This window comes from Molossus molossus, unplaced genomic scaffold (assembly GCF_014108415.1).
Source record: "Molossus molossus isolate mMolMol1 unplaced genomic scaffold, mMolMol1.p scaffold_m16_p_10, whole genome shotgun sequence".
NCBI lineage: Eukaryota > Metazoa > Chordata > Mammalia > Chiroptera > Molossidae > Molossus > Molossus molossus.
This window is the reverse complement of record NW_023425345.1, coordinates 2,906,986-2,933,930: the sequence shown is the minus strand read 5'-3', so window position 1 is coordinate 2,933,930 and position 26,945 is coordinate 2,906,986. Positions and strand designations below refer to the sequence as shown.

The 26,945-nt window shown below is 41.3% G+C and overlaps 1 protein-coding gene across 4 annotated transcripts in view; it reads left to right on the top strand.

Annotated features, from left to right (window-relative positions):
* The first annotated feature begins 1,868 nt into the window (after positions 1-1,868).
* Positions 1,869-26,945, top strand: part of EP300 (E1A binding protein p300) — an 87,490-nt gene continuing 62,413 nt past the window's right edge. For 2 of the 4 annotated variants that reach the window (XM_036252361.1, XM_036252362.1), the window contains exons 1-3: positions 2,745-3,162; positions 13,954-14,079; positions 22,313-22,929. In XM_036252361.1, coding sequence (XP_036108254.1) covers positions 3,069-3,162; positions 13,954-14,079; positions 22,313-22,929 — 837 coding nt within the window. In that variant the 5' untranslated portion in view covers positions 2,745-3,068. Of the gene's footprint in view, positions 3,163-13,953; positions 14,080-22,312; positions 22,930-26,945 lie in introns of all 4 variants that reach the window. The other 2 variants (XM_036252358.1, XM_036252359.1) reach the window with 2 other exon arrangements.

Genomic DNA, 26,945 nt, shown 5'->3' with positions numbered 1-26,945 from the left:
CAGTCTCCTGTGGGGGCACATGTGGGAAGCAACCAATCTGATGTTTCTCTTTCTCTCCTTCCCTCCCTCCAACTCTACCTAAAAATCAATGGCAAAATATCCTTAGGTGAGCATTAACCGAAAAACAAACAAAAAACTTGCAGACCAATTTTGATCTTCGTGGTACACATTGAGTCCATCCTATACCAACTTTTATAAGCGAGTATTGCCCTTTTCAATTTGCCTGCTTTTCCACTGCACTTTGGGTGAATTAGGCCTGAACATTACACAACATAATTCATTCTTGTTGGCAACCTGAATTGTTTAAGATTTTCATGCCTAGGTTCTTATTTATTCTCATCATTCATTTAAAAAGCAAACAATGTCCTGGCCGGTTTGGCTCAGCGGTTAGAGCTTCGGCCTGCGGTCCAGAGAGACCAGGGTTCAGTTCCCGCTAGGGGCGTATACCTCAGTTGGAGTTTGTTCCCTGTCCTGGTTGGTCGTGTGGGTGGCAGCCACTTGATGTGTCCCTTTCATGTAGATGTTTCTCTCTCTCTCTCTCTTCCTCTCTCTCCCTCCCACTCTATCTGAACAAAAAATAAAAAAATGTCCTCGGGTGAGGATAAAATAAATAAATAAATAAAAATAAAAAGCAAACAATAACAACAAAAACTGAACTGGGGAGCATATTTTAAATATGTTAAAAAGCTTTTAACTCTCTCCACAGATGCTGGTTTGGGGGTTTCCTTGGGGAGCACTAACAACTTTGCCACTTCCTCAAGTACCATTTTACCCAAGGCCAAACAGACTCCTGGACCCAGTAGGAATGTGAAGCACCCTCAGGAGGCCCTCTTCTGCAAAACTGTTGTCTCACACAGCACGCTGTACTTAAGCATTTTCCTTCATCGTTACCTATTTGCTTTTTTTCCATCCTTACATTACCTTTAGCACATTACATCTACGGTTTCTTTCATAATTACATTATCATTAAGGCAATGCATAAATGTGGTCTTTTATCAAGCTGGTTTATTGGGAGCGGGTGAAAAGAAATGTCTTCAAATGTCCTCAGGTCCCAGAATAATTCAGAAAAATAATTCAAGGCCCCTTTGGTGATGGTGATATCTGGTAGGGGCATGTGGACACGTGGTGGACACGAAACGAATTTGGGTCTGGTCCTAAAACGTCTTCCCACTGCCGTGATTTTTATTTTCTGATTATCAAAACAATACATGCTCACCGTCAAAAATTGTGAAATTCCCAGAAAAAGTAACTCGTAATCAGTGTGATTTTATATGTAAACCGTTCCCTCTGGGAAAGCGATGGAGGGGAGAGGACGCATTAGGTCTCTGGCCCAGAACACCGGGCAGTGGGGTACCCCCCCTGACTGATGGATTCAACCGGGGTTCGAAAGATGGGCCACCATAGGGTCCGGGGCGCAGGACCATTTCCACAGCGATCCTTTTCCGCCACCTGTGCGGACTTGGCGCCTTCCCCGGCGTGGCTACCGGACTCCGTCACCCCCGGTTCCCACCGGTCCCCTACGCAGAGACCCAACCCAGGGACCTTCCCTGAAAGTGTCCACCGACTGAAAATAGATCCCCAGTCAGTCTCCGACCCCCCCCTTCAAATCCTCCCCTTTAAAGGGAGCCACCGGGTGACTCCGGGGGAGTTTGCGGAAGCACCAACCGCGTTAGGGCCTTGGGCGGATCCCGTGATTGAAACTGGCCCCGCCCCCGGGTCCTCTTTCCCCCATTGTGTGAGCGTCTCGGGCCCAGGCCCCGCCCCCTCACCGCCTGCCTCCGGAGGCCCAACCCCTCCCCTTTTTTTCACCCCCCCTTGGCTCATTTCCGGCCGCCGCTGCTACCGCTAGCCCGTAAGGAGGATTCGGCAGAGGGAAGAAACAACAGCCGCCATCTTGTTTGTGTGCTAGGCTGGGGGGGAGAGCGAGCGAGAGGGAGAGGGCGAGAGTGTGGGCAAGCGAGACGCCGGGCTGAGTACGAACTGCGGGAGCGAGAGTGCGTAGGAGAGCCGAGCCGGAGAGAGGCGGCAGGGGCCGAGACAGTAGCAGGGGGCCAGGGGCGCACGGGCCGAAGCGACCGACCCCCAGCGCCCTCCCGCCCGCACACACCCCCACCGCGGTCCGGCAGCCGTGCCGGCGTCGACGCCTAGGGGGGACCATTACATAACCCCGCGCCCCGCGGCGCCTTCGGCCGCCGCTGAGGGCGGCCCTGAGCGGAGCCCCGGGGGGCGGGCGCTCCCGGCAGCCAGGTGCCGGGGGTGGGGGCCGGAGCGGCGGCCGTATTTATTTTCCGCGGGAGAGGAGGACGAAGGAGAGCGCGGAGCCAGGGGAGGGTGCGTGTGCCGCCCGCCGTAGCTGGGCCTCCTCGGTGGGCTCCGCGTCCGCACGGGCGTACGGCACTGTTCGGCTCGGCCCTTTGGGCTGACGAGCTCCGCGCCCGGCGTCCTCGCCGCGCCTCCGCCGCGCGATGTGAGTCGGCGGCGCCAGCCTGGCTCTCGGCTCGGGCGAGCTCTCTGTGGCCATTAGGGGCCGGTGCAGCGGCAGGAGGAGGGTTCGGAGGGTGGGGGCGCAGGTCCGGGAGGGGGCACCGGGAGGAGGTGAGTGTGTCTCGTCGCCTCCTCCTCTCCCCCCTTTTCGCCCCCGCCTCCTTGTGGCGATGAGAAGGAGGAGGACAGCGCCGAGGAGGAAGAGGTTGATGGCGGCGTCGGAGCTCCGAGAGACCTCGGCTCGGCAGGGACCGGCCGTGGCGGGCCGGGGACTGCGCCGCTAGAGCTGCGAGTTCTCGGGAATTCGCCGCAGCGGACTCGCTCGGCGGATTTGCGTTTCTGTGCCCTCCTCCGGGCCTGGGCCCAGGCCCGGCCCCTCTCACTTGCCCCTACCTTTCTATCGAGTCCGCATCCCTCTACAGTCACCGCGACCCGGCGGAGAGAAAAAGGAACTTCCCCCACCCCCTCGGGGGCCGGCGGAGCCCCCCAAGCCCACCCCAGAGAGCGGGGCGGGGACCCCATCTGAAGAAGAGATTTCCCGGAGATTCTCGTTTTCCTCGCCTGTATCTCCGAAAGAATTAAAAATGGCCGAGAATGTGGTGGAACCGGGGCCGCCTTCAGCCAAGCGGCCTAAACTCTCATCTCCGGCCCTCTCGGCGTCGGCCAGCGATGGCACAGGTTAGTCTCGGGATCCCTCGCCTTCCACATCCCCTTTAATGTTTTCTGCTCCGTGCACCTTTATTCTTCCATATTTTCTTTCTTTCTCTTGTTAGTTCTCTCTCTTGGTTAATTTTAAAGGTGTTTGAATGAGCTGGTCGAAGACGTCCAGTAGCCCAACCATTTTCTTTTGCTTCCTAATACGTTCGTTGCAACATTATGTCATATCGATGTGTGTTCTGGAATTAGAGCTCTTTAGTGGTGCTACAGAAATGGTCTTTATTGTTGCTCCCATGCAGTTTAAATTTGGAAATGCCAATGCATTTTTGTGTAAGGGGTTTTTATACGATTTTACTGTTAATTTTGTTGTTGGTAAACGAGGAATTGCGAATCTTTTCTCATTGGTTTCTCTTACTGTTTCCACTACTTTCCACTCTTTTCAAGATTTTCGTTGCACAAGGTTTTCTGTTGATGATGAGGGTGTAAAAAAATCTTTGTTTTATTTATTTGTGTGTATGTGATCCAGGATTTCAGCCTTGACGTGAGGTTTAACGTCAACCCTGAAATTTGATTTGAATTATTTTACCTATATTCCTAGTTTTTTGTTTTCCCTTTCTTAATTTGCTTTAAAAATCAATATGGAGCACAGTTATTTTTACATCTTCCATTCTTTGGTTTGAAACCAAAATGTCTTAAACTCTGGGTTTTCAGGTTGGGAGAGAGCAAGGGTATTTTCTTTGCAGTTTGTAGTCACTTTCTCTTTGGGGTTGGGGAAGAAAAGATGTAACTGATTTTCTGGAGTTATGTACTTGGAAATCAAGATAAGAAATTGAAAGAGTCCCAGTTATGAACTGCAAGCACAAAAGATCCAACATGTTTGAAATGTGTATTAGGTTTTGTGTGTGTGTGTGTGTGTGTGTGTGTGTTGCCTTTTCATGCTCTAAACGTATCTGGAGATTTCCATTTAATAAAGCTCTACAAATTCTTTACTCTCAGTTGTGGACTATCCCTTTCTCAAGAGATATTCAGGGAGACTTTCTTCCATCATCCCTTCCTTACAGTTAGTTTGGTGCTATCCTGATGTCCACTGACCTTTTTTGCTGTTGTAGTTGTTTGAGGTGCCAGGGTAATGAAGAGAAGAATGGCTGGCCATCTGACAGTCCACAAGATGTTCCCCCTTACTATGAAGCATCTCTTTAACTCCCCAAGAACAGGCTCAACGTCATCCCTCCATCTGCCAGTGAGAGTGCTTAATGGAGTTAAATGTACCCTTTGAGTTGTAGAGCACTTCTAAGCACATTTCTAAGTAGGCTTCATTTTAAAGGGTGAAAATGTAAGGATATAGCAAATCCTTTGGTTTCTTTGCTTTTATAGGAAAGATAACCTGCAAAATTTGAGTTTTGCAGAGTTCCTCTACTTGAGGCTTGTAACATTGGCAATGCATAAACTTTGATCTGTCCTTACTCCTTGAAGTTTCTGTAGTCTTCAGGGATTTTTTTTTAACTGTTTTTTGTTTTTTGTTTTTCTTTCTCAGAATTCATGCACATAATGAGTATTGTATTCCTTTGCACTTACTATAGTGTCATTCAGAAATTCTTGTAGATTACCATTAGACATGTTTTCACCTGTAGATTTTTGGGTTGTTTCTTTAGTTTTTATGTAACATGGTAATGGATTTTACATTTGAGTTAGCCAGTCACTTGGGTTATTTTAGAGAAAACTTCTTTTGTATGCGTTATTTTGATGACTCCTTATTTGAACAGCTTAGTCTTGGAGTAATGCAAGGCCTAAAAAGGCTCTGCTCATGTTGGAACACCTCTGTTCAGGTGCGCTACTTACTGCCTTCTCCATACTTGATCTGTGTATTTGGTAACTTTAGCTAACTCATTTTGGTGTAGTGTTTCACCTGTCTATTACACAAAAACTATTTTGCTACTTGATATATCTTTGAATAGTTGTCAGAGTCCTAAATGTATCAAGTGGGGTTTTATAATAAAAAAACAAACTCAACATTGGAATTAACTCAGTCTTAGTACTAAGAGTTTGTTTTAGTTAGCTTTCTCTAAATTTTGTAGTGAGGATTGATTACCCCCCTCCCCAATAAGATTCTATTTTAAGAATTTTTGTCCAGTTTTTAATCCTAATGGGTATGGGTTTTGTTGTTGTTGTTGTTGTGAGGGTAGGGAGGGAGGTATAAAAAAATACAGTCCCCTCTGTGAACTTACTTCTAGTTGGTTACCATTACATTTTGATTTTTTTTTTTTCTTTTTGCATCCAGTAGTGTATACTATAAGTTTGCAGGCAACTTTTAGCAGAGACACTTCACTTTTTAAAACTTGACATTTCAAACTTGTAACTTCTACATTTTGACTTTTGAGTTGTCACCTAGATATTTTATAAATGTGAAAGTAAGTTGTTCCTTGTTGCTTGGTTGTGAATTTTATCTAGAACTGGTCAAAATGATGCCATAATTCTAAGCCCCAGAAACTTTTTTTTTTTTTTTTTAAATAGAGGCTTGCAATTTTAGTAGTGTAAGTGTACCTACCAAGAGTGTTTGCATGTGCCAATTTTATAGGAAAGAAAACTAGAATCCAGTTGGGTTGACATGCAAAAGCATTACAAAACAAATCAGCATAGCCACTGGTGTAGAATAAAAATGAGTTACTCAGTGATTGTTCTAAAAAGTTTCCAGGTTGGTTCAAATAACTTGAATTAAGTTTAAGTTTCATGTGCTGGAATGAGGAGGAAAAGATTTATTTTATAGCTGTTGTATCTTTATGTTCCTGTTTCAGTATTTGCATTTGAGTCATTGAAAGTTTTAACTTTCTATGGTTAGGTCAAAACTTTGATAAATCAAATCACTTATCCTCCCCCAAAAAAGATCATTAAAAAACCATTTGTAAAAAAATATTGTTAAAATTATTGACAGAAAAGTTAACAGGTAAGTCCTGGAAGAATTTCTTGAATCTGTTTCTTTTCTTTTTTGTTACTCCTCACTCAAGGATATTTTCTCCCCCATTGATTTTTTTTTTTAGAGAGAATGGAAGGGAGAGAGAGACATTGATGTGAGAGAGACACATGGACTGTTGCCTCCCCCACTTGCCTAGGCTGGGGATCGAACCTGGTACTGCCTGCATGTGCCAATGCTCTAACCACTTAGCAACACTGGCCAGGGCTTAAACCTATTTCTAATAATTACCTGAGTGTTGGGAATGATGAGGATGATATGGTGCCTTCATTGCACATTAGATATGTTTTGTCACTGCTTTGTAAACACTTCATGCTGTATGTACTGGAAAAACAGACTCTGGAAAGGTGGGTGACAGTAGCTCTGCTAGGATCTGGCATATTAAGTAGGTAAAGATCCCTCTAGTTGGGGTACAGTTTTGTGGCCCTACTGTGTACTCATGTGTCAGAATTGGCTTGGTTTTATACCTTTTTATTTATTTATTTATTTTCATTTTAAAGGCACAGGGCAGCTAGAATATAAAATATACCTGAATCTTGCCCTGGCCGGTTTGGCTCAGTGGTTAGAGTGTCAGCCTGTGGACCTAAGAATCCCAGGTTCGATTCAGACCAAGGGCATGTACCTCGGTGGGGGTCGTGTAGGTGGCAACCAATTGATGTGTCTCTCTCACATCAATGTTTCTGTCTCTCCCTCCCTCCCTCCCTCCTCTTCTATCTGAAAATAAATGGAAAAATATCCTCAGGTGAGGATTAACACACACACACAAACATGGATTTTAACCACTAGATTAATATATACAATAAAGAAGTGGCAAGGATTTTTAAAATGTCAATTTTACTTTCTCAAAACACTATTATGTATTAGCAGTTTATCATCCTAACCAGAATGTTTTTGGTGGAGACCATTTCTTTTTTTGGCTCTTAAACCTAAGATACTATGTACTATGTTTTATTTTTAATTTTTATACATGAGTATTTACTGCTTCTGGAATTTTTCATTTATGGCTTTTCGACCTCGTGAGGTGTTACTGTTAAAATTAAAGTGCAAGACATTTTACCAAGTGTCTTGAACTCTGGCAGTTGCTTATTCTCAAGGCTTTGTAAGTTCATTTATAGGACTTCAGGAAGGCTATCTGTGCTTGATAGGAGGTAAAGTGACTTCTGTTAAATTGTAAATCCTGTATGTGTTACAATCTGGGTTCCCTTTTCCAGCAGGAGTTCATGTTCTATTGCAGAGGTAAGAAATGTATTGGCATAACCAGTGTATAGATGACAAGGATGGAGAATAGGGTTTCTGCCTTGGTTGCCTCTTAGTATTATTTTCTGTTTTACTTTGCTTTTCTACCTTCTCCTTAGTCTAGTCTCTAAACTCAATGGATAAATTTAAAAAATACTTTAAAAAAGGAGTTCGTGGTCAAATTTAAAACCTAAATTATACCAAGTGTAAAATTTTTACAACACTGAATTTTGCTGATGATTTTTTTCCCCATGTGATAGGTGGTAATTTTTTTCTGGGGGAAAAAACAAAACATTTTTTTTTTACATCCTCACCTGAGGATATTTTTCCATTGATTTTTAGAGAGAAACATTGATGTGAAAGAGAGACACATCCATTGGTTGCCTCCCTTACAACCCCAACCAGGGCCGGGAATCAAACCTGCAACTTAGGTATGTGCCCTTGACCAGAATCGAACCTATCACCTCTCAGGCTGATGCTCCAACCACTGAGCCAAACTGGCCAGGGCTCTTCTGAAATTTTAATGGAAATTTTTTATTGCTCAGTTCTCAAAAAAGGTTTAAGAGAATAAATATTAGTTGAGGTGTTAAGCCTCTTCTAAACAGTTTGGATCTTTCTTGTTTTTAGGTGTAGATCTTTGTTTATAAATTGCCCAAAAAGGCAATTAGGAGTAATTTAGTTGAGAGAGAGAGAGAGAGAATTAGAGAGAAAGAGAGAGAAATTAAAACTACTGAAAAAAAGTGAGTGGTTAGGAGATTGGGTTTTGGCGTCAGACTACTAGAGTTGAGATTCCAGACCTGCCTTTATTAACTGTGAACCTTGAGTCACTTTCTTAACCTCTCTGTCTTAGCTCTCTCACCTACAGAACCTACCTTATAGGATTGTGGTAAGGAATAAATGAGAATTTTCTTTATCAAATGCTTAAGATAATGCTTGCTGCAGCATAGTATGTGCTCATTAAGTGTTAACTGTCTTTTTTTGTTTGTTTTTAGTTAAGAGGAGTTTGTTTGTTTATTTATTTTGGTGGTACTGCCCCTAGTGGGAACCAAACCCGGGACTCTCTGGTCCGCAGGCTGACGCTGAACCACTGAGCCATACTGGCCAGGGCAAGTGTTAACTGTTTTTAACCTTACTACTAAATATACAGAAAAAAGTAGTAGTAGATTAAAAAAAAAAATTTACTGATTGATTTTTGTAGAGAGAGGATAGGGGAGTGAGAAAGAAACATTGATTTGTTGTTCCACTTATTTATGCATTCATTGGTTGATTCTTGCATGTGTTCTCATCGGGGGTTGAACTCGCAACCTTGGTGTATTAGGATGATACTCTTAACCAAGTGAGCTACAAGCCAAAGCAGTGATAAGTTTTTTAAAGACAATATAGAGACTAGGAAAAAAAAGGCAAGTGCATGAAGTTTAGAGGGTAGTCTCAGAAGTAAGGCTTATGGTGCAGAGTTAACCTATACATCATCTAGTCAGAGATTAAGTTTTTTGAGCATATATGAAGGTGGCAGCAGAGATGAAAATACTACATGTACTACTGTCACATAGGATGTCTTGTTTATGTAATTGAAATGAAAATCAAATTTTTAAGGCATAATGAGAAATCAGAAAGCAGATTGTTCTTATTAGAAATGCTCAAGTTAAGAATGGCTTTTTGCTAAAGAATTGTGTGGTTGAGCATTATTTTTTCTGTTATGTATTTGCTTATTGGGGTCTTAAAAGAATACTATAAAGGAGGCGGAGGGAAAGTAGAAGGAGCAGTGTGATACTTTTTCATTTTTTTATTTTTATTTTTTGACCTCACCTAAGAAAGAACTATATTTTACATGGAAAACCGGAGGACCTATCTCAGCAAGTGAGCAAGTAATACTTACCTTACTATTGTAATATACTCTGATATTTTCTGTTGCATTTCATTTTTTTAAAAAAATTTATTACGACCCCACTCTATTGAGCTCATGACTCTCTATTGACTTGTGACCCACGGTTTGAAAAATACTGGCTTAGAAAAGTTGACAAAGTAGCAGTCGTCCTGTAGTGGACCAACATTTTCTGTATACTATGTGTTTATCCTCCAGTACAGGGAATACTCTGGTAATCCAGATAGATGTAGACTCTTTCTTCCTGGAACTTATAGATAAGGGGAGGAGAGCAACATTCAAGTCTTATGTGACCAGCATTGTATTTGAGAAGTACATTGTATATTGGAACAAACGGGGGGGCCTAACCTGTAATTACTATTACTCTGGTGGTTCTCTTTGAGGAATTGGTGTTTGATCTTGGGATCTGAAGGATAGATATAAAGTTAGTTAGTAAGAGTGACCCAGGCTCACTTGACTCAGGGAACAAGATAGTATGGCTGGGGGATAGCAAGAAATGACCGTAGAGATGAACAAGTTGCCAGTCATGCAGGGCTTATAAATGCTTATTGGAGTTTAGCCTTTCCATTTTAGCTCTTTTAAATGAATGGGACAGCCCTGGCCGGTTTGGTTCAGTGGTTAGAGCATTGGTCCCTGGACCAATGAGTTGAGGGTTTGATTCCGGTCAAAGGCACATCCCTCGGTTGTGGCCATGCAGGAGGCAACCAATCCATGTGTCTCTCTCACATTGATGTTTCTCTCTCTCTTCCTCCCTCACTCCCTCCCACTCTATCTGAAGATAAATGGAAAAATATCCTCAGGTGAGGATTTAAAAAAAATTAAATGACTGTGACTGAATTATACCTCAAATGATGGACTAAGTGAGGAATTATTTGGAAAGGACAAGGAAAATTATGAAGCTGAGAGACCAGTGAGATGGCTCTGTTAGGATTCTAGCTGTGATGAGGGTGGCCTGGATTAGAATATAGAAGTGAAAAGGTTTCAGGGAAGGTGATGGTTAACAGAACTTAAATGTTAGGATATTGCAATGGAGGAATTGTGGATAAGTTCAAAGTTTCAAGTTGGGGCAGCTGGATTGGTGCAGATGCCATTTACTAAGATAGCAAACATAGGAAAAGAAGTATTTGTGTATGGATATACAGGGAGGGGTTATAATGAGTTAAATTTTGGACATTCTGAAGTGCGATTCTCCGAAATTAAGTAGTCACTGTTTTCATTTAATGTGTCTTTCTCTCATAATCAGCCAACAAATTTTAACTACTCACCAAGTTTTAGGCACTTGGAATTAAAGATAATCAAGGTGCAGTTTCTGCTCTCAAATCCTTTAGGATCTGGTGGGATTTGTATACAATACATTTAATTTCCCCATAAATTATACTCTAAGTTTTTTAAAAATGTTTTGAATAAAAGCAGAGAATAGGAATTACTTTGAACAGGGTGGGTTTGCGGTATTGGGGGAAAACTTCATAAAGAAAATGTATATTTTGATGGGGGGTAGGAGAGCTTGAAGGTAACTTGCCTTTTCATGGAAATAAGAAAGTTGGGTATTTCAGGTGAAACAAATACAAGTGGGCTTTTGTGTGTGTGTGTGTGTGTGTGTGTGTGTGTGTGTGTGTGTGTGTGTTTTAAATCGCGGATATAGTCATTGATTGATTGAGAGAGAGAGAAAAACATTGGTTGGTTGCCTCCCACTCGTGCCCTGATGGGGGATCAATCCCTCAATCTTTTGATATATGGGACGACATTCCAACCAAGTGAGCCACCCAGCTAGGGCCAAATACAGGTGGTTCTGATGTGTCTGGAACATAGACTGTATGGTGGAGTGTTTTAATGGAAGACAAGTGGAAAAAGATGTTGGGCTCCCATTATGAAAAGACAGAAGTATGCCAAGGAATTTGACATTTATCTTACCACCAGGATGAAAATTTATGAGCCAGGGGAATGACATAGTCAGGGAAAGGGGGAAAGCTAATTTTGGTGATGCTATACGGGATCAGTAGCCAGGAGAGAACCTACTGGCAGGAAGACCAAGTGTATGTCATTTATCTCTTAAAATGCACTTATCATTTGCCTTGGAAGTTTTTAGTGAATTGTAATTACCAAAGTGCATTGTTTATTTTTTTAAGATCCAAGTTTTGCCCTGGCCGGGTGGCTCAGTTGATTCAAGTGTTTTTCCCTACACCAAAATGTTGCTGGTTCGATTTTCTATTCTGGGTCAGGGTACATATCTAGGTTGCGGGTTCGATTCCTGGTTGGGGTGTGTACAGGAGGCAGCTGATTGATGTTTTTCTCTCACATTGATGTATTGATGTTTCTCTCTCTCTCTCTCTATCACTCTCTCTATCTCTTTCTCTCTTCTTCCATCTCCTCTCTCCCTTCCTCTCTCTGAAAAAACATCCTTGGGTGAAGATTTTTAAAAAAAAATTCAAGTTTTGTTTACTAGTTGTCATAAACTTAGAAAATGTAGCAGATAACTCAAAGAACCATTCACTCACTCTCTCGTTTTTCTTTTCAGATATGTAAATTTTAGGAGGCCTTTTTTTTTTTCCTTTTTAAGAGATAATATGATGTCTTCGTTATCAGGATTCATTCTAGGCATTCCCAGTCAAGCAAACAAATCCTAGACTCACAACAAAGCTTCTCACATGATGTTAATACTACTCAAAATTAAGTAATGATCAGTGGTAGGTAAGTTAGTATGCAGTTTAGGTTTAAGATAAACATGTCATTGAGTTGATTCTTAAGGTGGAATTTTAATACATAATTCCTCATCTTTTAATTTCACACCAAAAAGTGTCATATATTAATAAATCGATAAAGAGCATGGCAAATAGTGTAAAACTTCTAAAAGTAGGCCCCCAGTCACATTCTAGATCACTTGTAGCACTCCATCTCTGTTTAAATTTATTTTTTAATCCTCACCCGAGGACATTTTTCAATATTTTGTTCAGATAGAGTGGGAGGGAGAGAGAGAGAAACATCAATGTGAAAGGGACTCATCGAGTGGTTGCCACCTACATGACTCAACCAGGACCGGGGACAAACTGCACTGAGGTACGTGCCCTTAGCGGGAACCGAATCCGAGTCTCTCTGGACCGCAGGCCAACGCTCTAACCGCTGAGCAAAACTGGCCAGGGCTCTGTTTAAATTTTTGAGACCTAACCTAAATGAGTTGAGGTTAAGAGTCAACCTCAAGTTGATCACTTCCCAAAGTATAGATACACCTTTTTTTTATCCTCATCTGAGGACATATTTCCATTTATCTTCAGGTAGAGGGAAAGGCGGGGGGGGGGGGGATCAACATGAGAGGGACACATTGACTGGTTGCCTTCCTCAGGACTCTGACCAGCGCCAGGGAAGGACCGCAACCCAGGTACGTGCCCTTGGCTGGAATCAAACCTGGGACTCATTAGTCCATGGGCTGACGCTCTACCTCTGAGCCAAACCAGCCAGAGCTAGATACATCTTTTTTTTTTTTAAATCTTCAGATAGAGCGGGAGGGAGAGAGGGAGAGAGAAACAATCAATGTGAGAGAGACACATCGACTGGTCGCCACCCACACAACCCTAACCCGGGCCAGAGACAAACTGCAACCGAGGTATGCACCCTTAGCGGGAACCGAACCTAGGACTCTCCAGTCCGCAGGCTGACACTCTAACCACTGAACCAAACCGGCCAGGGCTAGATTCATCTTTTGATGTCATGGTTGCAGGACTGTTAAGAGTGCGTATTTTGAAATTTGCTCCACCTTTTCACCTTTGACTCTATTAGATTTCAAAATTCAATAGCTGCCACCTTGCACAGCTGTGAGATCCTGTATAACTTAATTAATAATATCAAACTGGTCCAAATTTGCGTATAATTCACACGTCGTTTCCAGTTGTTTTGGAAATTATTACAACTCTTTTTTTTTTTTTAATCCTCACCTGAGGACATTTCTCCATTTTTTGTACAGATAGAGTGGGAGGGAGAGAGAGGAAGAGAGAGAGAGAGAGAAACATCGATGTGAAGGGACACATCGAGTGGCTGCCACCCGCAGGACCAACCAGGGCCGGGGACAAACTGCAACCGAAGTACGTGCCCTTAGCGGGAACCGAACCCGGGTCTCTCCGGACCGCAGGCTGACGCTCTAACCGCTGAGCCAAACCGGCCAGGGCGGAAATTATTACAACTCTTGCCAGCATGGATAGTTTATTTAATTTTCTCTGTGTTTATTTATTTAGTTAGTTAGTTAGTTGTTTATTTATTTATTTTATCCTCACCTGAGGACACTTTTGCATTTATCTTCAGTTAGAGAGGGAGGAAGAGAGAGAGAAACATTGATGTGGGAGAGACACATCAACTGGTTGCCATCTGCACAATCCTAACGGGCCCAGGATGAACCACAACTCCCTCTCTCTCCCTCCCTTCCACTCTATAATAATCAATGGGAAAATATCTTTGGTGAGGATTAACAATAACAACAAAGGTGGGACCAACGGTAATAGGTATATGTTAGTTTTATCTTTCACATAGATACTTCTCTGTCTCTCTTTCTCACTCTCCCCCTCTCCCTCCCCCACTCTCTATAAAAAGAAGAATCAATGGAAAAATATCCTAGGATAAGGATTAACCAAAAAAATAATAATTTAGTGTGTGTGTTGTTGTTGTTTTAATGAGGGAGAGGGGGAGAGAAACATCCCTATAAGAATGAAACATCGGCTGCCTCCTGCACATCTCCTACTAGGGATCCAGCCCGCAACCCGGACATGTGCCCTGACTGGGAATCAAACCAGCAACATTTTGTTGCACTGGATGATGCCCAGCCGACTGAGCCACACTGGCCAGGGTTTAAATAAAGTGCTGAATGAAGGTTAGTAGAGTTGTTTTACCTGATAAATTGGTGAAGTTTGCAAAAATTGCCTCATTTTAAAGTCTGCAGTGTTTCATTATTTATTTTTAGAGAGAGGGAGAGACATCTATTTGCTGTTTCACTTTTTTTTTAAATCCTCACTTGAAGATATGTTTCTTTGTGTGTGTTTTTAAATTTTTATTTTTATTTTTATTTTATTTTTATCCTCACCTGAGGATATTTTTTCATTTTTTTGTACAGATAGAGTGGGAGGGAGAGAGAGAGAGAGAGAGAAATATCGACGTGAAGGGACACATCGAGTGGCTGCCACCCGCACGACCAACCAGGGCCGGGGACAAACTGCAACCGAAGTACATGCCTTTAGCAGGAACCGAACCCGGGTCTCTCCGGACCGCAGCCCGACGCTCTAACCGCTGAGCCAAACTGGCCAGGGCTAAATTTTTATTTTTATTGACTGATTTTAGAGACAGAAAAAAACATCAATTTGTTGTTCTACTTATTTATGCATGTATTGGTTGATTCTTTTTTTTTTTTTTTTTTTAATCCTCACCCGAGGACATTTTTCCATTTTTTTGTTCAGGTAGAGTGGGAGGGAGGGAGAGGAACAGAGAGAGAGAGAGAAACATCAATGTGAAAGGAACACATTGAGTGGCTGCCACCCACACAACCGACCAGGGCCGGGGACAAACTGCAACCGAGGTACGTGCCCTTAGCGGGAACCGAACCCTGGTCTCTCCAGACCGCAGGCCGATGCTCTAACCGCTGAGCCAAACCGGCCAGGGCTATTGGTTGATTCTTGTATGTGCCCTCACTGGGGATGGAGCCCACAATCTTGGCATATTGGGACAGTGCTCTAACCAACTGAGCTACCTGGTCAGGGTGATATATTTTTTTTGTAATTATTATTGATTTTAGAGAGAAAGGAAGGGGGTAGAGAGAAACATCAATTGGTTGCCTCCTGAATGATCAGGAATTGAATCAGCAACCTTTTGGTGTATGGGATGATACTCGAACCAACTGAGCCACCTGGCCATGGCTGCTGTTCTACTCTTGATGCATTCATTGGTTGATTTCTTGTATGTGCCCTGACCCGAGATCAAACCTGCAACCTTGGCATATCAGGATGGTGCTCTCACCAAAACAGCTACCTGGCCAGGGCAGGGTTGCTCTGCTTTATAATCTCATGCTTTTAAGCACCCAGAACAACTGAGTTAATGTAAGAGTGCCCCAGACCAATAAGAACAAGAGATCTTTGTGAGATTGATAGTTTCATTGTCTAGCCAAACTGTTAGTGGAATTGTTAAAGTTATGTAGATTTTACTTTCATTTCCATCCTTATGTTTTAAAATCCCAAATTCCTCACCTGGAACTACTAGGGGATCTGAATACTTTGATCTCTGCCAGCCTTATCATTCACTTTGCTCCCTCTACTTTGAATTTTTTCAATTGCTGAGCTGTAAGTTGTTCACATCCTATTCTCTTTCTCCACACTCTTCACCTATCTAGATCGTACTCCATCCCCTGACCTTACCACTGGGTTAGATGAAAGAAAGATTTTGAGAGCTAGAACATTCATTTTGTAGAAAGCATTTTAGCCTGGCCAGTGCAGCTCACTGGTTAAGCATCGACCCATGCACCAAGAGGTCGCTGGTTCGATTCCTGGTCAGAGCACAGGCCCAAGTTGTGGGCCCAGTCCCCAGTCGGGGGCATGTAGGAGGCGGCCATCCACGTTCCCTCTCATCGATGTTTCTGTCTCTCTCTTCTCCCTTCCTCTCTCTCAAAATTACTAAAGAAAAAAATTTAAAAAGCATTTTAATACCAGTGAAAACTAATTGAAAGGCAAATCCATGGATGGATTCTGTCTTCTAAGTGGATGCTTGAGAATTGACTAGTTTTAGAATAATTTGTATGGCCATTGTACTTAATGTACACAGTTTAAGAACAGACTGAGTTTTAACTTGACTTCAGTTTACCTGAAGTACCAAAATAAGACTGTTTATTCAACAAATAATGTATAACTGGAAGAGATACTATTATGTAGTAGAATTAGATTTTGAACCAAAATTATCTCAATTTTAAGTTGTTTTGCATCCTAGTTAGTAACTAAAAATATTTTATTTATGCTCATAGATAATGCAGTGTTCAGGATTATATTGTTAATCCTAATTTTGAAGGTTATACTTCCCCTATATATTTCATGGTAGGCAATATTTGTCTAGTTTTTTGTGTATCATGGAATTGTCTTGATCTTTTGATTTATGGAAAGGCTAAAGGAGCTGAGTGTTTATTTTACAAGAGATTATATGGCTACATCTGCTATGAAGATCACAGCAACATAGAAGATACCCAGAGTGTCCTATAGAATCAGTATGTAATAATGAAAGGATGTTTTGACTCAGTGCTAGTTTTTCACATGCCCATTCAATATTTGTTTTTGTTTAGATTGCCACATTTTGAATACATATTCCATTGAATAAACTCACGTATTCTAAATTTTTCGAATAAGATTTAAATCTGTGCCAGTCACGTTTTGTTTGCATCATTGTTTGGACTCAGATGCAGAAACATTTTAGCCCTAGTCGGTTTTGCTCAGTGGTTAGAGCATCGGCCTGCGGTCCAGAGAAACTTGGGTTCCGTTTCTGCTTAGGGCGTGTATCTCGGTTGCAGTTTGTCCTCGGCTCTGGTTGGTCATGCGGGTGGCAGCCACTCGATGTGTCCCTTTCACGTCAATGTTTCTCTCTCTTCCTCTCTCTCTCTCCCCCTCTATCTGAACAAAAAATGGGGAAAAAATGTCCTCGGGTGAGGATTTTTGAAAAAGGAAACATTTTACTCAGTCATTTTGTTTTTGAAATTCATTAAATGTATATGGGAACTTACCAACAAGCTATTTGATAGGAGTAGCCTACCAAATATTGGTTGCTATTTAGAAAGTAACTGGGAAATGTCTTACTGGCGATAGTGTGAGTTCGTACATTTCATCAGTTGTATGTGATAGTTTTGTAATATTTACCACAGGATAATTTAAAGGCAATGGAATAAATTTCAGATTTATAAATTTATTATCCAAGAGAAAAGTGGAAGGAGTGATCAAATTACATATCTAAGAGCTCACCTAAATATCTAGAAAAAAACTTGGTGTCTTTTACTTTACCTACTACTACTCAATCCACTGCAGTCTGGCTTTTGCTCTTTACAACTTCACTGAACTGCTCTTACCTAAATTTCTAAATATATCCTATTATCTACATTCAGTACCTTTTCTCTGGAACATGGGACACCACTGACATTTTCTGCTTGGAACCTGGTTTCTAGGACAGTATTCCTAGTGGATAAGCTGGGTTTTAGCATCCATTGCTGGTTAAGCTCATGGTCCCTTAAATACTGGCATTTCTAATGGTCCCCTTAATATCTGATGATGAGTTAACCTCCATATTTCTCTCTCATATCGCCATGTATTAATTCTTATTGGTCATTGGGACAATACTACCACTGTACTCTCAGGTTGTCCAAGCCAGAAACTTAGGAGTCATCCTTGTATCTTTCTCGTAACTCTCTACTTATAGTTACAAATGAGTTCTTTAGATTGGCCTTTTTGATACCTCTGCTCCCTTTTAGTACTTCTGCTCCAGAGTTAGTGTTAGCTTTTGTTATTTCTCTAGCAGCAGCCTCCTAACCAGTCTCACTTACTCTAGACTTGTCTGTCTGACTCATTCTTCGTTGTATTTGTCTTAGTAGGCTCTAATAAATGCATATTTGTTCATATCATATTTCTGTTTAAAATTCTTCAGATCAGTTGTCTTTCTGGAATTAAAAAGCCCAAACTAGCCCTGGCCAGTTTGGCTCAGCGGTTAGAGCATCAACCTGCGGTCCAGAGAGACCCGGGTTCGGTCCCCGCTAAGGGCACATGCCTCTGTTGCGATTCATCCCTGGCCCTGGTTGGGTCGTACGGGAGGCAGCCACTTGATGTGTCCCTTTCACATCGATGTTTCTCTCTCTCTCTCTCTCTCTCTCTCTCCCTCTCCCCCCCCCCGCCCTCCCTCCCACTCTATCTGAACAAAAAATGGAAAAATGTCCTCGGTTGAGGATAAAAAAAAAGCCCAAACTATTATGTTACAGAACTCTTTCATTCAGTTGCTTGTATTTCTTGAACATCTAAATTTTATTCAGCTGATTTAAACTAATCCCTGTGAAGGGCAAGTTGAGATGGGAGCCTAAAAAGATGATTTATTTGAACTTTTATTTTTTTCCCTTTCCTTGAAGGAAAAGGAAGAACCTGAGGAGCTTGGTAAGAGGCACTACATTGAGGCTGGTCAATACTAAAACCCACTGTTTAATAGGATTTATTTAATTATGGCCTTTAAAATTTTATTTATTTTTTGCGTCTTCATATGTATTATTTTTAGTTTGGGACTTCCTAGGTTTAATTGACTATTTATGACAAACTTTGGCTAAAGATACAATCTCTTACTTTAGTAGCCTTTTTACAATAGGCTGCTCATGAACTAACTATACCAGGTTTTTTTTCTGGGAAGCCTTTGTAGAAGATCTAATGGGGAAAGATTAGAAATTTGATGGCAAAAATGAACTCCACATACTAGGTTTTAAAGCTTTAGTACTCTTAGTCCTACTCGTATAGAATTGATTTTTAGCTTATTTAAAAAAAATTTTTTTTTCTCTATTGATTTAAGAGAGAGAGGAAGGGAGAGGGCAAGAGAGATAGAAACATCGATGAGAGAGAACAGCTATTGGCTGCCTCCTGCATGCCCTCCACTGGGGATTTGGCCCACAACCTGGGTATGTGCCCTGACCAGGAATCGAACTGGCGACCTCCAGGTGCATGAGTCAATGCTCAACCAGTGAGCTACACCAGCCAGTCTTGATTTTTATTTTATTTTAATATTCTCTGGCTGTTTTTCTCAGTGGTTAGAGGGTTGCAGGATTGATCCCTGGCCCTGGTTGGGGTGGTGCAGGAGGCAGCAAATCAGTGTGTCTCTCTCACATCAATATTTCCCTCCCTCCTTTCTATTCTATCTAAAAATCAATGAAAAAATATTCTCGGGTGAGGATTAACAAAAAAAAGAGGGTCAGTAAATTTACACATTTCTATGCTTTAGAATCAATCTTTTAGAATTCTTTTTTTCCTACAGAAAGGCCAGAACAAACAAATGAGGACCAGATTGAAAGGCTAAGAAACAAGAAGGAGCTGGCTGAAAAACTTTATAGAGTTTGAAAGATCTTTTGGGAATAAGTGTAATCTACAGTTTGGGATAAAAAAGCAGAAGAACATTTGAATCTCAGTGTTACTTTTGAAAATGTCAGGATTTAAAGTGTGTGTGTGTGGTGTGTGTGACCACAGTCCTAACTTCCCTTAATTCTGAGAGCAGCCAAGAGATTGTGAATAAACAACATCTATCCCAACATTTGTTTTTCATCATCCATTGTCAGCAGCAGAGACAAGAATAAAACACAAAGTCTCTGAGAACAGTGTTTTGTAATTTTATTTAAAGACCAAGTAACAAGAGGGAGAATGTTTAACTGTCTCACATTTACTAATCATGAAATTTGTTGCTGATGCTGTTTTTTATTTTTACTTAAATTTTTTTTTTCTTTATTGATTTTTAGAGAGAGAGAAACATCGATGTGCAAGAACATTGATTGGCTGCCTCCTGCACTCCCCACACTGGGGATAGGGCCCATAACCTGGTCATGTGCCCTGAATCGAACCGGCAACCTCTTGGTGCATGGGTCGATGCTCAACCACTGAGCCACACCAGCTGGGCCAGTCTTTTAGAATCTTTAAGAGCCATCTCATTGGTTCTTACAACAATTCCATGAGGGAGGGAGGGAAGGAGAAGTAAGTTTTTCACTACTTTTTGAGAGAAAGGTAACTTGAGCTCACAGTTGGAAAGTGACAGCTAAATGAGGTCAGCTTGAAGACTTGGGTTTAAATCCAGGTGTTTAGACTCCTTGAGCAGTGCCAAATTAGATACCTGTGATGGCTGATGGCATTTAGGAATTGTTAATGTCCAGAAATTTGAGGCACAATCAAAATAGCTAAGGAGTGCTGGGCTGGTGTGGCTCAGTGGTTGAACGAGGACCCATGCACCAAGTTTGTCTTTATTACTCCTTCAAAGAACCAGCTGGTTTTGCTCAGTGGTTCTAGTGTCGGCCTAAGGACCGAAGGGTCATGGGTTCGATCCCTGATCAAGTACATGTACCTGGGTTTCAGGTTTCATCTCTGGCCCTGGTCAGGGCTCATTCAGGTGGCAGCCAATCAATGCCTATCTGTCTGTCTGTCTCTCTCTCCCTCTCCCTCCCCCCCTTCGTTCTACTCTCTCTTAAAAAAAAAATCAGTGGAAAAAAATATCCTCAAGTGAGGATTAACAAAAAAGAGATCAGAATGCTTAATTGTGTTTGGCATTGGCAAGGAGTTGGCCTATAAGTGATAAGACATGCTTTCCAAAGAGCCACAGTCTGGGTGCACAGGTGGGAGTGGGGAGCAGTGGGGAAGGGAGAGAGAAAAAGGCACACTAATAATTTCAATGCTGTGATAGAATGCTATAACAGGAAAGGCACATAGAAGAGGAGCTGTACTAAAAAAGCAAGATTAGCCCTGGCCAGTTTGGCTCTGCGGTTAGTGTTGGCCCGCAGACCATAGAGTCCCAGGTTCAGTTCCCACTAGGGGCACGTACCTTAGTTGCAGTTTGTCCCCAGCCACGGTTGGGGTTGTGTGGGTGGCAACCACTCGATGTGTCGCGCTCTCTCTTCCTCCCTCTCTCTTTCTTTCTCTATTTGAAGGTAAGTGCAAAAATGTCCTCGGGTGAGGATGAAAAAAAAGGCAAGATTAATTGGACCAAATAGATCATTTAAAATGGTATCTTGTCTTTAAGGGATGATCTATTTTTAACAGGACAGTCAGTTGTAGATTCTAGTATATTTAATTATTAAATACCCAGCAATGCCTTTTTAATGAGAAAAGTACTTAGAGAATTAAAAAGGAAGAAAATTCAAATACATACATACATACATACATACATACATATATATGTGTGTGTGTGTGTGTGTGTGTGTGTGTGTATGATGAGTTAAGACTGTCAACAGGTTAACCAGGGGCAATTTTCCCCTTCCAAGAGACAGTGATACTGAAGACATTTTTGGTTGTCACAAATGGGTATAGCTACTAATGACACTGAGAAAAGAAAGTAGGGATCTGTGGAGTATTTTAATAATGCATAGGACAATTTTAACAATGCAATAGGACAAGGGAAGGAAGCCTCTTTCTTCCATCACAATAAAGAATTATTCAGCCCAGAATATTTAGTAACAAGATTGAGAAATCCTGGGTTAATCTCTTAATTTCATCCTTCTTGGTGGGAGTGGAAGCTGGGTAGTTGTGGGGGTGATTTTTGTGTTGTTGAAGGAGCTAGAGGCTTGGTTTTGTATCCTATTTCTAGATAGGATTTTGGTTAAGGACATCTAATCTGTAGGCGGAAGTCAGGTGAAAGCAAATTCTCTTAGCAGATTGAAGACCTACTTTGTAGCAGGCACTGTGATAGAACTTGGCAAAGAATGGTAGACACATTACTACAATAAAGATAAAAATAAAGAAAGCCCTGGCCAGTTTGGCTCAGCGGTTGAGCATTGGACTGTGGACCAAAGAGTCACGGGTTCAGTTCCTGCTAGGGTCACATACCACAAAAGAAAAAAAATAAATAAAGAATAAAAAAGACTGGTAGAGTCTGCCCCTTGCTTCATGAAGCTCTCACACTGAATGTTCTGTATATGACGGGTCTTTTGTATCAGTTTTCTTTATTATGATGATAGTTTAAATCTTTTGTTCTGAATTAGTTTGTATATTGATAAATTATTTTAACCTAAGGAATTCTGGAGTATTATATAACTTATTTGTACATCTTTTTTCATGACAATCAACAAATTTTTGGCAACTCATTAATAATGAGTTTTGTACTAAGATTTAGTCCTTTTTCCTTGGTGTTATTTTAGGTACAATTCATTAAGTGTTTAAACTTGTTGGCATAATCAAACATTCTCCTATTTTAAAATATGTATATATAAAAAAAATTTTTTTTTGTATATCATGAAAAACTGCAGTACAAATAGTATTCCATAGAGTGAGGTATAGAAATTTAATGCTTATTAAGAACAAAATATAGAGCAATTTTTAATTTTGATTTTGTCAAACTTTAATCATTATCTTTCCTCTTGCTTTCAGATTTTGGTTCTCTGTTTGACTTGGAGCATGACTTACCAGATGAATTAATCAACTCTACAGAATTGGGACTAACCAATGGTGGTGATATTAGTCAGCTTCAGACAAGTCTTGGCATAGTACAAGATGCAGCCTCTAAACATAAACAGCTGTCAGAATTGCTACGGTCTGGTAGTTCCCCTAACCTCAATATGGGGGTTGGTGGCCCAGGTCAAGGCTTGGCCAACCAGGCCCAACAGAACAGTCCTGGATTAGGTTTGATAAATAGCATGGTCAAAAGCCCAATCCCCAACATGGGAATGGGCTCTAGTGGACCAAATCAGGGTCCCACACCGTCTGCAACAGGTATGATGAACAGTCCAGTAAATCAACCTGCCATGGGGATGAATACAGGAATGAATGCTGGCATGAATCCTGGAATGTTGACTACAGGCAATGGACAGGGAATGATGCCTAATCAAGTCATGAACGGTTCAATTGGAGCAGGCCGGGGGCGACCTAATATGCAGTACCCAAACCCAGGCATGGGAAATGCTGGCAACTTAATGACTGAGCCACTGCAGCAAGGTTCTCCCCAGATGGGAGGACAAACAGGATTGAGAGGCCCCCAGCCTCTTAAGGTAAGTGCAGTTTTGGTTTGTGTGCACTGTCAGTGTGTTTTTGAGTATTCCAGTGTTATTTTTATTTAATTTTCTTACATTGTGTTGCATTTTGCACATATTTTATGCCAAGGATCTACTGTATTGTCACGAATTTTATGAAGCTATTGTATTAAATTTAAGTAAAACATTTTACACTGACTGATATACCTTCACAGTTTGTTCCAAATTATTGCCAGCTAATTACTGTCCTCTTTGGCACAAGTATTAGAATATTTTCATATTATTTCTAAGCCCACTTTAGCCTTCTTATAAAACCACAGTTTTGAGATAGCTGGCATAATACTGTATTCAGATAGATTTCATTTGTTACCACTGCTTTGAATGTTTCAAGTTTTAAGAGATCATTCTTTATTATAAGATTTTTTTAAATGTTATTTTTTCATATTAGTTGATGGAAATTAAGGTATATTAGTTTACTATGAAACCTCAGCTAACATTCCAAGTGTTCCAGTGTGTACTTTCTTAGTTTTATGAATTAGAGAATGCTAAGTTTGTTTTTTAAAAAACTTTAAAATGTGCCCAGCTGGTGTGGCTCAGTGGATTGAGCACCGTTCCATGGACTGAGAGGTCCCAGTTCGATTCCGGGTTAGGGCACGTGCTTGGGTTGCAGGCTTGATCCCTAGTAGGGGATGTACAGGGGGCAGCTAATCAGTGTTTCTCTCTCTCATCAATGTTTCGCTCTCTCTCCCTCCCTTTCTAAAAAAATCAATAAAAACATATTGTAAAACAAAACAACCAACTTTAAAATGTCTTCTCTCTATATAATTAATACATTATAAATACATTTGTAACATTTTTTCTGCCTTAGTTTTCCTGTGTATTTTATTCCTTTTTCTTTTTTTTTTTTAATCATCACCCGAGGACACTTTTGCATTTTTTGTTTAGATAGAGTGGGAGGAAGAGAGAGAAACATCGATGTGAAAGGGACACATTGAGCAGTTTCCACCCGCACGACCCAACCAAGGCCGGCGACAAACTGCAACCGAGGTACGTGCCCTTAGCAGGAACCGAACCCGGGTCTCTCTGGACCACAGGCCACTGATCTAACTGCTGAGCTAAACCAGCCAGGGCTATTCCTTTTTCTTAAAATAGTACCACACTATAGTTGTCACTGCCTGGCATGTAGTTAGTAAAATATTTGGTGAATGAAAGAGATGGCTTTGCTTGAAAGGTGCTTTTGGAAATGGGTAAGATTTTCACAAACAGGTAAGAGAAAGTTTTCTCTGTTAGAGGAGTGATTTGATAAGCATTAGGATTTCTGTGTTCCTGGGAATCATGATGGGTAAGAGTTAAAAAATGAAATTAAGACATAGGCATGAATCAAGGAGTGCAGGAACTAGGGTCACATGTAAATATATAAAAACCTTTAATGGCCCTGGCCAGTTTGGCTCAGCATTTGGAGTGTTGGCCTGCGGTCCAGAGAGATCCGGGTTCGGTTCCTGCTGGGGGCGCATGCCTCGGTTGCCATTTGTCTCCGGCCCTGGTTGGTTGTGTGGGTGGCAGCCATCGATGTGTCCTTTTCACATCGATGTTTCTCTCTCTTTTCCTCTCTCCCACTCTATCTGAACAAAAAATGAAAAAAATGTCCTCAGGTGAATATAAAAAAAAACATTTAAAAAAAAAACCCTTAACTTTTTTTTTTTTTTTTTTTTTTTTACTACATGATAAAGAATATAGACATTAAACATGGGAAGGAATTCTGTTTGTTATCCCTACCTATACTATAGATTATCCCTTGCTGGCACTTCTGTGTTGTTGTATTGATGTAGTTTACTTAGAATATTTGGAGTGAAAACCAGAAGCACAAGGTAAAATATTTATTAGGTACTGCTTCTAGGTCCTAGGAATTAGGAGTCCCTGCCTTGCCCCGCTGGTGTGGCTCAGTGGTTGATCACCAATCCATACACCAGGAGGTACTGGTTCAATTCCCAGTCAGGGCACATGCCCAGGTTGTGGGCCAAATCTCCAGTGTGAGGCATGTAGGAGGTGGCCAGTCATTGTTCTCTCTTCTTTCTCTCTCTCTCAAACCAATAAAGAAAAAAAAAATTTTTTTTTAAGAGTCCCTGCTTTCCTGATGTTTATATTCCAGTGAGGAGAATAGGGATGACAGACAGTAATTCTTCACTGATTGATCAGATATTTATTGAGTCCTAGCTTTGGTGCTGAATATAGAGCAGTGAATAAACTTAGTCATGGGACTTATTTTCTAGTGTTCATAAAACATGTAAATTTACTTATTCCAGGTAAGTGCTATGAAAAAAAAAATTAAGGGTAAGGCTCATTGGGAGAATACCTTTGTTAGGAGTAGGGCACTGTTTTACTTATAATTTAAATCACAAATTTTTTTAAGGTTTTAAAATTTATTTTTAGGAAGAGGGAGAGAGGGAAACATTGATGTGATAGAGAAACATCAGTCGGCTGCCTGCTGCACTCCCTCTACTGGCCTGAAACCCCGGGCGTGTGCCCTGACCCGGAGTAGAAACTGCCACCTCTCAGTGCATGGAATAACACCCAAACAACTGAGCCACTCAGGCGAGGGCACCATCAGTTTTTGATGGTGTTTGACCTGTGATGTTAACAAGTACTTCACCTTTAAAGTTGTACATCAAGAGCAATGATTAATCTGTTGCAGCTTTGTTTCAGAACTTGGGTATCCTTGGATAGGGAAGGAGTGAAGCAGGGAGGAAGGAAGGACCAGTTAGAGGGGTATGAGGTGTAAGACAGGGAGGAAGAATCCATGTTGAAAGAGAGGAAGGTCTTAAGTGACATACTGTGCTGGATTTTAAATAGGAAGGTCTTAGGCCCAAATTGACAGTCGAGATTGCATGTAGTTTTAGATGTACAATATTAATGTACAATTTTTTTCTTTATTTACAGAGAGGGAAGGAAGAGGGAGAGATAGAAACATCCATGAGAGAGAACATTGATTGACCACCTCCTGCATGCCCCCCACTGGGAATCAGGCCCACAGCCTAGGCATGTGCCCTGACCAGGAATTGAACCAGTGACGTTTCAGTGCCTGGGTCGATGCCCAACCACTGAGCACACCAGACGGGCTATGATATTAATTTAAGAGGAATGGTCCCTAATGATGACGAGGCTGCCTAAACTAAGGCACTGGTATAGGAATAATGGGAATGAGCCTGAAAACTAATGTTGAGGATTTGGTGTAGGTTCTGAGAGATCCCTAGTCCTCCTTGTTTATCAGCATACCCCCAGTGCTTACCATAGTGCCTGGCATTAAAGTTGTATACAGATACACATCGTGGGCATTTATTGAATCCAGTAGGTAATAGAAAATGTCTGAATGCAATTTAATTTGTTTTATTATTTGGTGAATCTTTGAGTCACACATAATTGTGTTGCTGTGGTTCCTACAAGTCTTATTAAGGGATTTTTGTCCCTGAGTTAAATGTTCCTAAACTGTTATGTTCTTTATATTTTGGGCACTTCTTTTTATTTATCAATGGTTGTCACTAGTGTGTTTTTTGTGTTCTTTGTTCCCCAGGTTTCTGCTTTTAATATATTGAAAACATAGAAACAATTTGTAGAGTCAAAAAAATTTTTTCAAGTAAGAATAAATAATCCCTCTGCAGGTCATTTTTGTTTTAGTTTCCTAGAACTGTTTGTGGCTTCTGGTCTTTTGCCCTTTCAGTTACTGCTGGTCCAGGTAGGTGATGAGTACTTGGACATTAGCTATAGAGAAGTAAACAAGATCAAGTAATTATAGTGTAGCAGGAATTAAATACAGTATATTCCTTTCCTGTTATGTTTGGTGAGGTAGTAGTGAGGATTGGGGTTACTTTCCTCACTCTGAGAACTCTGAGGAAGATGGTAAAACTAAAGCCTGAATCTGGGTCTGAGTGACGGAAGTGTGAGGAATGGATATTACCAACTGACCAGCAGTCAGTGCAGTCTGTGTTTTGTAGACCAGTCTGCTCGAGAGTGAACTTGGGAGTTTCTAGATAATGCAA